This window comes from Schistocerca nitens, chromosome 9 (genome assembly GCF_023898315.1).
Source record: "Schistocerca nitens isolate TAMUIC-IGC-003100 chromosome 9, iqSchNite1.1, whole genome shotgun sequence".
In the NCBI taxonomy this organism is placed as follows: Eukaryota; Metazoa; Arthropoda; class Insecta; order Orthoptera; family Acrididae; genus Schistocerca; species Schistocerca nitens.
This window is the reverse complement of record NC_064622.1, coordinates 496687634-496705378: the sequence shown is the minus strand read 5'-3', so window position 1 is coordinate 496705378 and position 17745 is coordinate 496687634. Positions and strand designations below refer to the sequence as shown.

Genomic DNA, 17745 nt, shown 5'->3' with positions numbered 1-17745 from the left:
GAAAGGGAAGCAGTGGTTGGGAAGGGAGTGAGACAGAATTGTAGCCTATCCCCAATGTTATTCAATCTGTATATTGAGCAAGCAGTAAAGGAAACAAAAGAAAAATTTGGAGTAGGAATCAAAATCCACAGAGAAGAAATAAAAACTCTGAGGTCTGCCGATTGGAAGAGAATTGAACAGAATGGACAGTGTCTTGGCAGGGAGACGTAAGATGAACATCAACAAAAGCAAAACAAGGATAATGGAATGCAGTCGAATTAGATCAGGTGATACTGAGGGAATTAGGTTAGCAAATGAGACACTTAAGTAGTAGGCGAGTTTCGCTATTTGGGGAGCAAAATAACTGATGATGGTCAAAGTGGAGAGGATATAAAATATAGACTGGCAATGGCAAGGAAAGCATTTCCGAGGAAAAGAAATTTGTTAACGGATAGATTTAAGTGTCATGGAGTCTTTTCTGAAAGTATTTGTATGGAGTGTAGCCACGTATGGAAGTGAAGCATGGACCATAGTTTAGACAAGAAGAGAATAGAAGCTTTCAAAATGTGGTGCTACAGAATGCTGAAGATTAGATGAGTAGATCATGTAACTAATGAGGAGGTACTGAATAGAATTGGAGAGAAGAGGAATTTGTGGCACAACTTGACTAGAAGAAGGGATCGGTTGGTAGGACATGTTCTGAGGCATCAAGGGATCACCAGTTTAGTATTGGAGGGCAGAGTGGAGGGTAAAAAATCATAGAGGAAAAGTTAGAGATGAATACACTAAGCAGATTCAGAAGGACGTAGGTTGCATTAGTTACTTGGAGATGAAGAAGGTTGCACAGGATAGTGTAGCATGGAGAGCTGCATCAACCAGTCTCCAGACACAACAACAACAACATGCAATTACAGTTTCTGAGGATGGATAAAATACTAAAATACTAAATAATAATGATAATAAAAAATTATTTCTGCTAATCTATCATCCTATTTTCACAGTACTTAATCTTAAAAACTGCCAGCAATGACCTATATACTCTGTCATACAAGATTCCAGGGCCAGTCATGGCGTGCCAAACTCAGCGTAGGCTGGATGTGTGGCCCGCATGCAGGCCTCAGCTCAGCCTGTCTTGGCTTTGCTAGTTCCTTCCCTGAAGTACTCGGTACAGTGCAACATTTCATTTAGTAGAACAGTGTGGCATATTTCGGTCGGCACAACTCTCTTCAGCCTGGCAGAATCATGGTTCAGTGCTGTTTACCCTTTGCAGTTTGTTCATGTTATGAAGGATATTCACAGATACAGTGGCTGTTTCCACAAAAAGAAGAAATCTGGCACTCTAGTGTCATACACCTTTCAAAATTAATGTTGATGATGGAACAGAGGTATGACAATTCTTAATATATGTTATGCAGTCATATAAATGACGGGTATTGCAAATTTGCTATGAAACAATATTAAAATACCATGCAAAAGAGTTTAAAGATTTAATTAACAATGAGTGAGCAAAAGATTACAAGGATAGACAGATGGGATTCGTTGTTCTGTACATCAAGAAGTATTGTGTTAAATTTACAGGTAGGTAGGATGCGGAGAAATTGGCGATACAGATAATAAAATTTCTGAAGTCACATACATCATTCCACTTTTGGTTGCAACAGCTTTGCACAGAACTGAATGAAGAGTATGGAGACTTTGTGTATTACTGCAAAGTAATTGGATAAGTCAGGCATCATGCCTTCAACAGCTTTTGAATTAAAAGCTCACAAATGTTGAATTTATGAAGGGAAAAAAGAGTGCAGAACAAAAATTAGAACATCTGAATTGGACTGTAGATCTCACACTATGGGTGGACTTGACTGCAAACTGCCCACAGTAAGACAATGCAAGGTGAGGAAACCATTCTGACAGAAACATTCCAGTTCCTTTAGGTCACTGCCATTAAGGATTACACGAGGTTTGAGGAATTTATTGTGGCCTTGAGAAAATTATATGGTTAGTTTTCTAAATGTTTTGAGGACACTGCCATTCTTACTTCTGTTTTTCGAGAGTGTTTGTTGTTTCGGCTGAAAATGCACCTGCACATGTGCAGATGCAACTGACTTACCTGGAAGATAATTCCCACTCTAATGATAAATCCTTTTATGTTAAAACTGCTCAGGACATCTACATTGCTTTCCTCAAGTAGTTTCCATGTCTCCATAATGAGGTTGCAAAAGTATTTTGATCGACATATTTATGTGAAAGACTTTTTTCTGATTATGAAACTAAATAAGTCACAACTACGTGGCAACCCAAGTGCAAAAATCTGTGGGATTGTCTGCATCTGTCAGTATGCTGTGAGGACCGGGCGTGAGTCGTGCTTTGGTAGCTCAGATGGTAGAGCACTTGACCGCAAAAGGCAAAGGTCCCGAGTTCGAGTCTCGGTCGGGCACACAGTTTTAATCTGCCAGGAAGTTTCATATCAGCACACACTCCGCTGCAGAGTGAAAATTTCATTCTGGAGTATGCTAACAGTTTGTACCAGATAAAAATTATATTGTATCTTCAGTGCACCAAATATAAATAATACTGAAAATTTGTTTCGTTTGTGACCTATGTGTTGAGAAATATGAAATATAAAAGCAAGTTTTGTGCAGTGTGACTGCATGCCATTTAAATGAACCACATTCACAGTTTCCCCATCTCCCCCTCCTCTGGCTCAGACAGCTTGGCATGGCGGCAAGAAAGTACGCAGCGAGACCGAGTGCTATCGCTCTCGTCAGGGCACGGATCACGAGCCAAAATCTTGACAGCCCTTGCTATATTCCCATTAAAATTTGTTCATAACTATGGGTAGCCTAAAATGAATGTAGCTCTACTTCATGCAAAAGATCTTTCCATCTGAACTGTCTCAACCATTCTTCGTCTTGCCTATTAAAAATTCTACAATTGAATGGAGAAAGAGAAGAATACTTACACTTCAATTTCTCATCGTCTTTTCCTCTAGTTAAAAGTACCAGACCACAGAGCAGGTCCTTAAAAACGATTCCTTTCTGTGTTCCACCACACGCAGAAAATATGTACTGTGAACAAACACAAACAGAATAGCTCAAAAGGTGTCTCAGCATCAAATTTCTGATACATTCATTTATTTAATTTTGGTATAAACACAAAAATATTATACAAACTACATAACAGCATATATTATTTGAGAGGATCATATGAAAACTTCAGTTGATCTTCTACTGAAGTGTCACAATTACAAGGCAGACCCTAGCTGGATTTACTATTTTCTGCTGTTTCTCTATTGGCATGCTGAAGGATGGTACTATGCAAATAATTTTCTCTCTATATATATAATTGTAACATATACAATTGACTTCCAATAATTTTACAATCGATGATTTGGATCACTCAATTTCAAGTTTTTTCCTGGTCCCTTGAAAAATACTCTATAAACTGAAAAAATCAACACGTGAAAGTCCGTCCTCCTTGTGGACGTGGAACAGTGGCTGACAATATAATTCATGTAAATGGAGCAATGCAGCCATATTTTCAAAGTATTTATTGTTCAGACAACTGGTTTCAATGTTACATTTTTATCTCTTCAGGTCTTGTTTATCAAAAAACAACTTATATAATTACAATGTCTTTGTGTAATAACGTTGTTTTTGTTCCTTTTTATGGCGTTAAAGCAGTTGTGGCATCTTTTTTTTATCAATTAAGTTATAGACACACACAATGTCACTATGTAAGTTGTGTTTTGATAATCAGGTCAGGTATAGCATTGAACCAAGTCATATGAATAATAAATACTTTGAAAATTCAGCTGTGGTGTTCCATTTCCATTGCGGAAAAAAACAATGTGTTTTGGACATTCAAAGTTGTAGTTGCGAGGGCATCTCACCGACAAATCGTACTTTGAAGTGAGGGCTCCCAAACTCTCTACAATTTGAAGTCTCCTACTTCTGTGATTCCCACCAAAGTTTCTTCCCCCTTCCCCCCCCCCCCCCCCACCCCCCTGACCACTGGTCGTTTGTTCCTCCAAAATACATGCCATTCAGTCTGCATCTGCTTTCATACTGTGTTGTAGCCAGTGTTTCTTGAAACTGTGAAACGACATGAATGACAGAAGGAACAAGTATCTTTCAGTTAATGAAAAATAAAGCTTGTTATTTAAGGTCTGGAGTGTGGAATTTAGAAAAATGGTAAAAACAGTTCCCTACTTTACCATCTACAATGTCAATGATTTAAAAAAGAAAACAAAGATTGTGTCACCAAAAGTGTATCAGGCACAGGAAGGAGGACGTCACATCAAGATGGATTCCCCTGTCTTAAGGAATGCTTTACCAAGTGGATAAATGAGTGTAGAGAGCAAAACATGCTTGTGGATGGTTTCACGTTGAACGAGAAAGGCAGTCTCTTAGAACTACAAAATTTTACATTTCGGACAACTACACCATACATAACAATCCACCATCATTGGATCACATAAAATTGATTTTTTCCCACCCACATGACATCAAGATTACAATCATTGGACCAGAACACAGAATTTTAAGACACTCTACTGCAGAGAAATTTTTTTCCACTTGGGCTGGAGAGCACTGAAAAAGGTGAGAAGGTGTCATAACAGTTTTGACTGCTCTGAGCAAGATTGATGGAGTTTGGAAAAATGTCAGCTTCTCCATTCTATATAACTATTTCAGTTTTTGTAATGCAAAGAAAAAATGCAGAACAGCCATCAGAGCCACAAGAATTAACGAATTCAATCCTGTAAGACTCAGTGTGGGAACTGCTACCTAGCTGTGGTGACTCAACCTCTGAGGATTTTGTTCATTTTGATAATGACCTCAGTGTTCATGGTGTTCTAACTGATGCTGAACTGTTGGCTCATCAGGATGAGGACATGGAAGATGTAGATGTTGTTGTTGTTGTTGTTGATGTCTTCAGTCCTGAGACTGGTTTGATGCAGCTCTCCATGCTACCCTATCCTGTGCAAGTTTCTTCATCTCCCAGTACCTACTGCAACCTACATCCTTCCGAATCTACTTAGTGTATTCATCTCTTGGTCTCCCTCTACGATTTTTACCCTCCACGCTGCCCTCCAGTACGAAATTGGTGATCCCTTGATGCCTCAGAACATGTCCTACCAACCGATCCCTTCTTCTAGTCAAGTTGTGCCACAAACTCCTCTTCTCCCCAATTCTATTCAATACCTCCTCATTAGTTATGTGATCTGCCCATCTAATCTTCAGCATCCTTCTGTAGCACCACATTTCGAAAGCTTCTGTTCTCTTCTGTCTAAACTATTTATCGCCCATGTTTCACGTCCATACATGGCTACACTCCACGCAAATACTTCCAGAAACGACTTCCTGACACTTAAATCAATACTTGATGTTAACAAATTTCTCTTCTTCAGAAACGCTTTCCTTGCCATTGCCAATCTGCATTTTATATCCTCTCTACTTCGACCATCATCAGTTACTTTGTTCCCCAAATAGCAAAACTCCTTTACTACTTTAAGTGTCTCATTTCCTAATCTAATTCCCTGAGCATCACCCGAATTAATTCGACTACATTCCATTATCCTCGTTTTGCTTTTGTTGATGTTCATCTTATACCCTCCTTCCAAGACATGGTCCATTCCGTTCAACTGCTCTTCCAAGTCCTTTGCTGTCTCTGACAGAATTACAATGTCATCGGCTAACCTCAACATTTTTATTTCTTCTCCATGGATTTTAATACCTACCCCGAACTTTTCTTTTGTTTCCTTTACTGCTTGCTCAATATACAGATTGAATAGCATTGGGGAGACGCTACAACCCTGTCTCACTCCCTTCCCAACCACTGCTTCCCTTTCATGTCCCTCAACTCTTATAACTGCCATCTGGTTTCTGTGCAAATTGTAAATAGCCTTTCGCTCCCTGTATTTTACCCCTGCCACCTTCAGAATTTGAAAGAGAGTATTCCAGTCAACATTGCCAAAAGCTTTCTCTAAGTCTACAAATGCTATAAACATAGGTTTGCCTTTCCTTAATCTTTATTCTAAGATAAGTCGTAAGGTTAGTATTGCCTCACGTGTTCCAACATTTCTACGGAATCCAAACTGATCTTCCCCGAGGCCAGCTCCTACCAGTTTTTCCATTCGTCTGTAATGAATTTGCATTAGTATTTTGCAGCTGTGACTTATTAAACTGATAGTTTGGTAATTTTCACATCTGTCGACACCTGCTTTCTTTGGGATTGTAATTATTATATTCTTCTTGAAGTCTGAGGGAATTTCGCCTGTTTCATACATCTTGCTCACCAGATGGTAGAGTTTTGTTAGGCTTGGCTCTCCCAAGGCTGTCAGTAATTCTAATGGAATGTTGTCTACTCCCGGGGCCTTGTTTCGACTTAGGTCTTTCAGTGCTCTGTCAAACTCTTCACTCAGTATCATATCTCCCATTTCATCTTCATCTACATCCTCTTCCATTTCCATAATATTGTCCTCAAGAACATCGCCCCTGTATAGACCCTCTATATACTCCTTCCACCTTTCTGCTTTCCCTTCTTTGCTTAGAACTGGGTTTCCATCTGAGCTCTTGATATTCATGCAAGTGGTTCTCTTTTCTCGAAAGGTCTCTAATTTTCCTGTAGGCAGTGTCTATCTTACCCCTCGTGAGATAAGCCTCTACATCCTTACATTTGTCCTCTAGCCATCCCTGCTTAGCCATTTTGCACTTCCTGTCGATCTCATTTTTGAGACGTTTGTATCTCTTTTTGCCTGCTTCATTTACTGCATTTTTATATTTTCTCCTTTCATCAATTAAATTCAATATTTCTTCTGTTACCCAAGGAGTTCTACTAGCCCTCGTCTTTTTACCTACTTGATCCTCTGCTGCCTTCACTACTTCATCCCTCAGAGCTACCCATTCTTCTTCTACTGTACTTCTTTCCCCCATTGGTGTCAATTGTTCCCTTATGCTCTCTCTGAAACACTGTACAACCTCTGGAAGATAATTAAGTATAATTGCCAACTCCAGTCACACTGAGCGATGCAAGGTCATCCTGTACATATCACATGCTCCTTTGCCATCGGAACAGAAACACGCAGTGATTTCTCCTCAGCTGTCATCACTATCGAGCAGGACTATGCTAGATGGAAGTCTGTCTCTCATAAGGAAATCACAAACTATTTTTCAAAATGACTTACCAGTTTCATTGGTATGTTTTTCATATACTATATGTACTGTTTGTATCATAGGTACATATTACTTTGCACATCATTAAGATACATATGAACGTACACATGTATGTACTACAATTTACCGTAAATCAAACTTTGTTTATTTGAAATTTTTCCTCTGTCCCTTTCAATAATGTGAATTCCTATTATTCTGAACTGTTGGTAATTTGAACTTTTCCCCCAGTCCCTCAAGATTCAAATTATCAAGAGTCTACTGTGCTATACAAGAAACACTAATTAATTAAATCATAACAAATTTGTAACTTTCACAGCATTATTCCAGAACATGAAGAGGTCTTGCATAGTTCAGAGTTTTGGAATCAGACAGAAATGTGATCAAATTATGAAAGTTTGTCGGACTGGAAAAATTGAGAAACTGAAAGCAATATTAATGCCACAGCTGAGAAATAATTTAAGCAGAAATAAAAATATTTGGCTCAGGCCAATACTTACGTTGTAGTAGATGAGGGGCAAAGGTGGAGATGTGGAGAGACTAGTGAAGATCATGGCCACCAAAAGAATTGCTAGACCTGAGGAAGTGTTGTACAGACAATTCCTTTCTATGTAATTCGGAGTTGCTGGTGTGACACACGTTACACTCAGGTATTTGTATCAGTTGAATCATTCTACCAGAAAATACTGATATTTTAGTCATAGGATATCACTTTTTTTAATTTTGTAAAGTGCATAGTTGTACATATTCTTGAACATTTAAAGTTGGACCACTTCAAAATCTTATCAAGACCTGGCTGAGTATTTTTGCAGATTCTTTTAGACTGTGCTTCATTATAGATTACTGCATTATCCACAAAAGTTTGATGTTACTATTGTCTGCAAGGTCATAGATATACAACGTAAACAGCAAGAGTCACAACACACTTCTCTGGTGCATACCTAAAGTTACTTTCCTTCTAATTGTGTTGATAACTGACTTCTCCATCTGAGATAAAGTGCTGTGTCCTTCTCCCAAAAAATTTTGAATCCATTACCAGTTTCCACGTGATATCCCATTTGATCATACTTTCAACATTAAGCTTAAGTGTGGTACAAGTCAAATGCTTTTTCCAAGTCAAGAAATACTGCACATCTATCCGATTGCCTTGATCCATGGCTTTCAGGATGTCATGTGATGAACAAACAATTTGGTTTTTGCATGACCAACACTTCAGAATACATGCTGATTAACACGGAGGTCATCCCACTTGAGATACCTCATTACATTTTATCTCCTAATTCATTGTAGGATTCTACTACAAATGATACAATCCCTGGATGTGAAGAAGCTAGTGAAGGAGACATAGATGAGTGGATGGCAGCGGATGGGGCATGTGTGGAGAACCTTACTGACGCTGATTTAGTTGCTGCTGTGACTCAAGACCAGGAAGAAGTGGACTGCTGTGATGGAAGCAGTGCTTTATTTCTAAAAAAAAAGTTTGAGGGTACTCCAACATTGGATATAATGCAGCGAAAATTACTTATAACTGAAGCATGGGATACCACCCGTCTGCTTTTAGCCATGATGTCATCAACATCATCATGTAGCGGGACCGTAGAGATATCTATCAGTAGCTCGGTGTTTGAGCGTACCCATATCCGTTTAGCACTACCATTGCCCACTATTAGCGGGCGAGGGCCATACATGCATGTTGAACTGGCTGCCAGCGATTCAGTTGTCGAGAATGGTTGCCGCATCTTCAAAATGCTTGAAACAGTCAATGACATCGCTTTTCCCACCAAAAACTGCACTGGTATCATTTGTATTGCAATTACCAACATAAAAAAATTAAATAAAAATTTACGTCCATGAAATAAATCTTTGGCACTCTTCCAAGTTCTCAACATTGTAAAAAAATTATTTTGTCGACGAAAAAGTTTAGGGGTACGTATCCCCCAGCGTTCCCTCAGAAAAACAGCACTGGACGGAAGTGACAATGAGCCTGAAGGTGACAAAGGAGACCTGGTGCCACACAGTGATGCAGCAGAAGCCCTCGACTTCGCGCTACATTATTTGGAGCAACAGCCAACTGCTACACCTGCTGATTTGATGTTTATGAGACTACGGCACACCTATGCGTCGTAACAGTCTTGATCTCTCTCACACACACACACACACACACACACACACACACACAAACGATGACTGAGTTTGTGTCATCTAAAAAGTAGGGAGAAAATGTCTGCTGTATTTTAGTAAGTTTGACAGCTTTTCTTTCATTGTTATGCATTGTTTAAACCTAATATTTTCTTCCCAATTTTTCTAATACTAGTTTACTGTACTGTTTAAATTAAAATAGTGTGTATGTACAGCAGTTTAACGCACAGTTTTCCATACTTAGGCTAACATTTTTCATGTTCGAATTAGCAGGACTCTGCTGTACTGTGTGTGTTCCATCTCTGTACAAACGACAGTGTCATTGTGCCACGAGTCAAATCAAATGTCTGGTTTCAATAGACTCAATCCACACACCGATTTTCTACTATGTTGCTTTAATGATAGTTATAAAAAATAGATCTGTCAAATGGGCCACAACTACTCCACAAGGTAAGGAAAGCTGTGGGTGTACAGTGCAGTCAGAAGGACGTCTTATGCACTTCACCAGAAATGATAGAAAATTAACAATTCCAGTTTATCCTCCACATGCAATGTCGAAATGACATAATAAACAGTAACTAATAACACATGTGACTTGTCAAATAAAACACATGGCACTGGAAGTATTAAAGCATTCTTTCTTAAGCCCCGATAGCTAGTAACATGACTGTCATGTTTTCTCAAGCAAACATGCTAACTGGGAGCTTTACATGTTACAAGCTTACCCAAATAAATAAAGAATGTCGAAGAAAGAAAATGTCAGATGTAAAGAAACATGCCGATTTAAATGGCATGTAGAAAACAGTGCCAGAAAGGTTACCAAAACCTGAAGAGCTGCAAAAGTTTATTAATAATATACGTAGTATTCTAATTCATTTAACATTGCTTTTCTTATACCTCATTACAAAATTCCCATTTGCTAACTTCTTTTATAATTCTAATGGTGTTTAAAGCTGTAGGGTCCACTGCTTATGTTACCCCAGAACATAACCTCACACTTCTAAACTGTATGTTTCTATATTGTAGAGTTTCTTAAGCATGTTTTACATGTAACAATATTTATTTAGTTTTCTGTTTAATATTTCTTCATGCTTTTGCTTCTGTTACAAATCTCTTGACACAAACATAAAACTACCACTGTTCCTATGTCATATTTCACAGTTTCTAAGGGTCTAATTTGTTAAATGGAATTAAAGTACCTCTTCTGGAACTGTGTAGCCTTCCAAAATAATATATTGTTCAAAATGTCATGCTAACAACATGGTATTTAGAATATTTCAAAAAGCAACCACAAGACTGCACAGCACAATCTAAAGTCATTTTCTGGCAACAACCGAGAGAGGCTACCTCCGAAGAAATGTAAATGTCTTAAGATAAGGTAGAACAGTTTAATCAATGAACACATATACAACTTTGCAGTAAGCAATAAACACTGGGCAAATGGAAGGTATTCTACTTAATAACAAAACTATAAACAATTTATGGAACTTTATCGAGTAACACTAAATGTTTATTAATGTTCATCCAACAACACAAAATTAACAGCCCATTATTAGCAGATGAAAATCTGTCTCTGCTCAACGTAATCATCTACATACCTCTGCTATCTGAGTCGGTACTCCATCGCCCAAGACATCTTTTACGAAAGACTGCTTCGTTATGCATCCATTTACGGTAGAAACACGTTTAAATGCCTCCTTCAGTCTTTTCAGCTCTGCTTCTGTCACTGTAATCAAAAATATACGTCAAACGTCAAACTTGTTCAATGTTTACGTTTTAGAGCATCTTTAGTTTGACGATAACAGTACGTAAACACATACCACGCTTAGCTGCTTCTTCGTATGTTATACACAGGGGTTTTGAATCCTTTGCCCCCATTTTTAACAGAAATAACTATTTTCCTTGTTCTACAAATCGCAAATACCTCCTAAGTCTTCGATATTTATGTACGTCGCACACCACTTGTCATCCATTACGGATAAGCCGGAGTAATAATTACATCGCAAATAGAAATTATTACGTAACATATTTTTTTGTTCATTGTCTGCACCCGAAATAATTTCAACACAGCTAACAATTTACAGTAAGTACCACTTCCCTTAGCAAAACGTCACGACGATTATATTCCCACCACAGATGAAACAAACAACATTAAATGTACTCTCTGGAAGGCACCTGTTTTGATGTACTGTCAATTGGGAAACGATTGGTGCTGAAGTATGTCACACAAGTCATGATTTTGACAAACAATTTTCCCCGTCATGAAGATGATATGATAAACTATAAGTCCCATATTCCACTGTTTCTTACAGTTCGTAGAAATACTTCCACCGCAACATACCCAGGGATTGATATGAAAGCGATAATTTAATTTACGTCGCAAAAAAAAAAGAATACGGGGACTGAAAGAACTTAAATCATCTTACTATTAATATGAAGTCCTTATTTTCTATGAGTACAGATTATGTTTACGTAAATTATAAGCTCGCATCATTTTAGATTAAGAGTGTCTCTGCCAGTTTTTTTCCAGTTTCTCTTGACTAAATTAAAACAACATCCCTTCGATTTGCGGAGCATCAAAACACCAGTGATAAATTTTTTGTCCTCACTTCAATGCCTTGAAGAAGATCAGGGTGAAAAAGTATCTTTGGCTTCTGTAGTGTGTGCCGTGTGGGTTGAGGAGTCTGCTTTGGGTGGAATATTGAGAAAGACTAAAATCCCACTTCTTTTGCCATGCCTGGAATTACAACTAAACTGTACCAGTCTGTGTTTCGGCGAACGTCGACGTTTGCATTAACCATCATGTTGAGTGCATTTGTGTTTGAAAGGACATTTGAACTTGGATCAGCCTGGACGTTCGATTACATCAACAGAGGCGTAAGGAATTTTACCTTATAACTAATGTCTCCGTTTATTTTAAGAAATAATATTTACAGTAGATAACTTCTTTTGTTACAGAAACTGTGGGATCATATAAAAGACAAATATGCAGCTCCAGAAGATTAATAATCCTTTATTAATTGCTTTGCGGTATCCGCTCGGTGTAGATAATACTTGTAAAGTACGATTACGTTATAAATAAATAAATGCGTTGTAACAGAGACAAATGTGTGTTCCTCAATTATTTTCTTTGTTATCCCCGTAAAATGTTAATGGAATGTGAGTAAATTTACCAATTTAATTTTGAGAACCCATAGCCACCAGAAAAATAAAGGTTAACTCAAATTCTGTGCTGGAAGATCTACAACCATCTTTTAAGACATGAAACTCATCAAGGGAAGGCATAAAGCGGAACAATAAATTAGTTCTAGAAATATACGGGTGTGTTCCAATTCAGAGGCAAGCTGTACTGGGAAAACAAAGTAATCATCATGGAGGTATTACAGTACTTAGAGTACTAACAGTTATGTGAGGACGTTCTCCTTAGTAATTTGCATAGGTTTAATGGAAATTATATTTAAAGTGAAAGTCATATTACATAGAAACACATTATGAACAGTACTGATTTTGTATAATTTTGAGATAAATACCCTCAAATTTTCTAGGTGAAGACACATGCTATGTTATGCTGTCTTGTAATTATTGTGCATAATGCATTCATTTGATCGTGATGCCTCATTTTTCACCGTTTCTATGTTCCTCACTCAGTGCATAATAATTTTCTTATTCACATGAAATCTATTTTTGCTCTTATAAACACCATTGCACTTTTTAATTATCTTACATCAGAATTAGCATATGCAACTTTTTGACTACAGCTTCTGAGAAACTGGTTGAAGGAAGTATTAGTCATTGGTGTAAGAATTGAAGTATCTTGAAATTCTTCATAGCTATTCTCAATACAGTAACAATTGCATCAGAAAGTTAAGAATTTTAACCACATCACTGTTTATTTAGGAACTAATTTTTTGCATCCACACTAGATCTTGTTGAAATCTACAACTATCGTGGTGGTGGTGGTGGTGGTGGTGAACACATGAGCCATGAATACTTTTAAAAAAGTCTTATTTTGGTGCTGATAAGATGGCTAACTTTTCTAATTAGAGTAATGTAATTATTGTCCGCATGAGCTCGGCACGAATGTTTTTGTGTATTTAGTGCCACTGTATAAGCTGTGTGAATAGTAAATGCATATTATGTGAGATAAGTTATGGAATGCAAAGATATATACATTTTGTATATCTAATCAAATGCAGGAACATAAGCATGTTTTTGCTATTTCATTCTTATTGCAGAGAAACTAATCATAATAGAGTGGTGGAAACAGTTCACACATCAGTCAGGCAAGGGGTTATCAGTTAAAATAGGGCAGTGGCCAGTAAAATACATTGTTTGGCCCAACCACTAGGGCAATATTGTTAGGTTAGTGGGGATCAGTGGGTAAGTGCCCCCAAATCCAGTAGTGAAGAGTACAATGTCCAGTCAGTAACAGAATTTTTGTGAAACAACAGTTTGTTGATGTGAGAAATGCAAAATTAACACCAGTCAGGAGTCAAAGTTAAACTGTAGGTATTCGTACAATTGGATGGGTTATCAGTTAAGAGGTCAGAGGAAGACAAGGTCATACCACATCCTGATTGGATTATACCTAGCAAATGAAATGCATTATCCATACCGACATTCCTGTTATTTTAACACATTGCCTGTCAGGCTGTGGCGTCAGACATGTGGCTCTGCTGTGGCCACCAGCGGGCAGATGGCATCAGGTATAAAGGTCTGCTATGTTGTCGGGCAGTCAGTGTGTTAAGTGTCATCTATTTAAAAGTGTGAATACAATATGTCAATTCAACCAATTTGAGAAAATGTTCCAGCTGATAGTCTCATATTTGGCTGAAATTTAGCACAACAATGCTACCAAGTGTGGAACACTCATGTACAAAATTTTAAGTTCCCCTGCCAATTAGTTCCAGAATTATGGCTTGTGAAAGAAGGTGGCACGACCTGGAAATTGCAACCCGCATCTGGCAATCTATCTTCAGACCCAACTTCAGGTCTTAATAACTTTGGAACTATTCCACACAGTCCAGTGAAATTTTTACAACCCAGTAACATCCATTTAGAGAACGCACTCTATGAATCAAAACACCAACATATTTCTGAGGGAAAATAAAAAATTCCAAAATGTGATTTAAAAAAAGTAATACGTTAAAAGGTACATATAGTAGGTGCCCTGTATGCCAAATATAATTCACTCAAAAAGGGTATAACTTTTTTTGTGGTAAGCTTAATGTGGCCTAAACACACACACAACTCATCTTGCCCATATCAGTTACACAAAGAGAGTTACATGCCCATGAAAATACAAACATTTGAAAAATTACCTGAAAAACTTTGATTTTCTAAGTGTGGTAGCACAAAAGGGACAAGTGATATCTAGGCCAAATTTCAAACACTGCATAAGTAGACCATAATATATAATGTGGCAAAATTTCAACTTGTTATTGCAAGGCATTTGTGTACAATAAGAGTTGACAGAGATGTGTTTGGTTACGTTTCTTTTAACGTGATTCAGCAAGTAATAGTGATAATGCAGACAGCTTGTTTCAGATAAAACTGCAGCAATTGTTGGGAACCATTAGGTAACATATAGTTAAACAATGGTAGTTTTCAGGGACAGAATGAGTCATTGTTAGGCAGGAACAACAAAGGAAACAAGCAACAATTACAGGTTACTCATGTTTTTAAGATTCTACTTCAGACTGGTCAGTACTATTGTGGAAAGTCAGTATGGAAGCAGAAGAGTGTACTAGTGGTGCTTTTGTTCAAACAAGTTGCAGTATTGGTAGAACACAAGCATCTGAATGTCATAAAACAACATATGGAACAAAATGTGGCATTCACTTTGTACTGTATGATCTGGATGAATCGGACCAAGATTTGTTGCTATGGAGATCCGGAATACACGTTGTGGGCACAAGAAGTACAGTTCCGGGAAACTTCAGTGTTTGTTATCATCATATGAAAGTGTTTCTGGATAAGTATTCTTTCCTACAAAGAAGTTGTTTTGATCCATTTCGAATTCATAAGAAGACAGTGAAGTGTAGCCTCAGAGAAATTGATATAAAATCAGTATTGAAAATGAGTTAGTGCATGGGGCTTAACATGAAACCAGGGCAAAAGTTATGTTCCAGGTGTGTTACATTGCTAAAAATTGAAGAATATTCTGATAATTTACATGACAGTGACGAAGAGTATTAGCCACCTACAACCACAGCGGATGAGCAATTAAATAATTCAATGACTGCTCTTGGTTTGTCTCCCATGAAGACACACAAAGTTGGGAAAAGAGACAGGCCCAGCTATGGTAGAAGAAAACTACAAGAAGCTCAAATGGAATTAAAACACAAAATAACTGACACACTAATGGTGGAAGGGGAAGAACTATCTGCTCCAAAGGAACAGATATCATGCCAGAAATGCTCTGATTTGGACAAAATTGTGCATGATTTGACAGAAAAATGTGCCATATCCACATGCCAGAAAAAAGTAGGTACTCTTACCCTTGCACCTTCCAGCTGGTCTATTGGCTGCACTGCAAAGGAATTCAATGTTTCTACATATATGGTAAAGCAAGCTAGAAAAATAAAAGCAACCCAAGGAGTGCTTCCACAACTTCAGCAGGCTCAGGGTAAGCAACTGAGTTCAGAAATAAAGATGCTAGTGTCGGAGTTTTATGAAAATAATGACTGCAGCTGAATAATGCCTGGAAAAAAAGGTTATTTAATGGTGAAAATGGGAAATGTACGTGTTCACATGCAAAAAGACTGTTGCTGTGCAACATATCAGAACTATATGTAGAATTCAAGGAAAAGCATCCCAATACCAAAGTAGGTTTATCATCTTTTTTCCGTCTTCGGCCAAAATGGGTTGTGCCTGTAAGCGCAAGAGGCACACACAATGTTTGTGTATGTGAGACCCAACAAAATAATAAGCTGATGTTAACTGCTATAAAGGATTCTGGTCTGGATTACAAAGATACAATGAAGCTGCTAGTGTGTGACATCAGTTCCTACCAGTGCATGATACACAGGTGTGAAAAGTGTCCTGGTAAGGCAAATCTTGCAGAACACATGAATAACAAACTGTATGGTGAACTCCTTATGGATGACGAACTTGTTCCTTATAAACAATGGACACACATGGAGCACACAAGTCTTGAAACAAAGCAAAGTACAGTGGAAGATTTTGTTGAAATGTGTTGTCAAAAAACGGACAAACTGACCACACACAGCAACAGCACAATTGGCTTATCTCCAGTTTTGAAAGGATAATTTGAAACAAGATGAAATTATAGTAATACTAGACTTTTCTGAAAATTATGCATTTATAGTTCAAGAAGCCATCCAAGGATATCATTGGGACAACAGTCAAGCAACTCTCCAGCCATTTGCGATTTACTATAGAGGTGAATCAGGTGATATGTCTGTCATGAACCTGTGCATTTTTAGTGACTGTTTAATTCATGATGCCATTGCAGTTCATGCCCACATTCGCACTGTCATGGCATATGTGAAAAACAAGCTGCCTCACATACATTTTGCAAAATACTTCAGTGATGGGGGAGCTAGTCAGTACAAAAACTGTAAAAATCTCAAAAATTTATGCATGCATTACTATGATTTTCAGATTCACACAGAATGGAATTTTTTCGCAACAAGTCATGGTAAAAATATATGTGATGGTATTGGTGCTACCATAAGCGCATGGCATCACGAGCTAGTCTGCAGCACCCTACAGAGGGTCACATTCTAACACCTCTTCTATTATTTACCTGGGTACAGAAAAATATCTCTGGCATACATTCGTTCTATGTTTTGAAAGATGAGGTGAAATCAGTCGAAGAGTTGCTAAAAAGCAGACTAGAACACATTAAAACTGTTGCAGGCACCAGGAGCCATCATCATTTCTCTCCAGTGGACTCTCACAATGTGCAGATGAGCAAACTGTCCGGTTATAACTATAGGTTCATGTACAACATGCGTCTTCACAGTGTGTCTGACTCAGGATTCAGAAGCAAAAACATCAACATACAACCAGGTTGCTATGTTATTGCTGTTTATGATGACAAATGGTACTTAGGATGTGTTGCAGAGTGCTGTGAAGCAGGAGGTGATGTATTTGTGAACTTCATGGCACCAGCAGGACCAGCAAAATCATTTCATTGGCCATGTTTGGCAGACAGGTGTTGGATTCCTTTTGAACATATTCTTATGACAGTTCCAGTTCCTACCACAGTGTCACAAAGACAGTACAATTTGCCTCTCAATGTACAGAGTACAGTAGCTAAAGTGTGGGAGAACTTCTGTTCGGAGCACAATTGACTGGTTTTTAGCAGTTAAGGTGCAGTAAACATTAATGATAGGTTGTTAATCTGTCTATATGTTGTTGCTTAGTGATTAAACAGTAGTGGGAGAGGATAAGAAGAGGCAGAACAGTTTACAATATGTTTTTACAAAGT

General features: G+C 37.9%; 1 protein-coding gene across 1 annotated transcript in view; it reads right to left on the bottom strand.

Annotated features, from left to right (window-relative positions):
* LOC126203243 (ubiquitin carboxyl-terminal hydrolase 32) overlaps nucleotides 1-11505 on the bottom strand; it is a 231390-nt gene extending 219885 nt beyond the window's left edge. The window contains exons 1-3 of the mRNA XM_049937496.1: nucleotides 11108-11505; nucleotides 10886-11013; nucleotides 2939-3044 (exon numbers count right to left, since the gene is read on the bottom strand). Coding sequence (XP_049793453.1) covers nucleotides 2939-3044; nucleotides 10886-11013; nucleotides 11108-11165 — 292 coding nt within the window. The 5' untranslated portion in view covers nucleotides 11166-11505. The remainder of the gene's footprint in view (nucleotides 1-2938; nucleotides 3045-10885; nucleotides 11014-11107) is intronic.
* Nucleotides 11506-17745: the final 6240 nt, after the last annotated feature.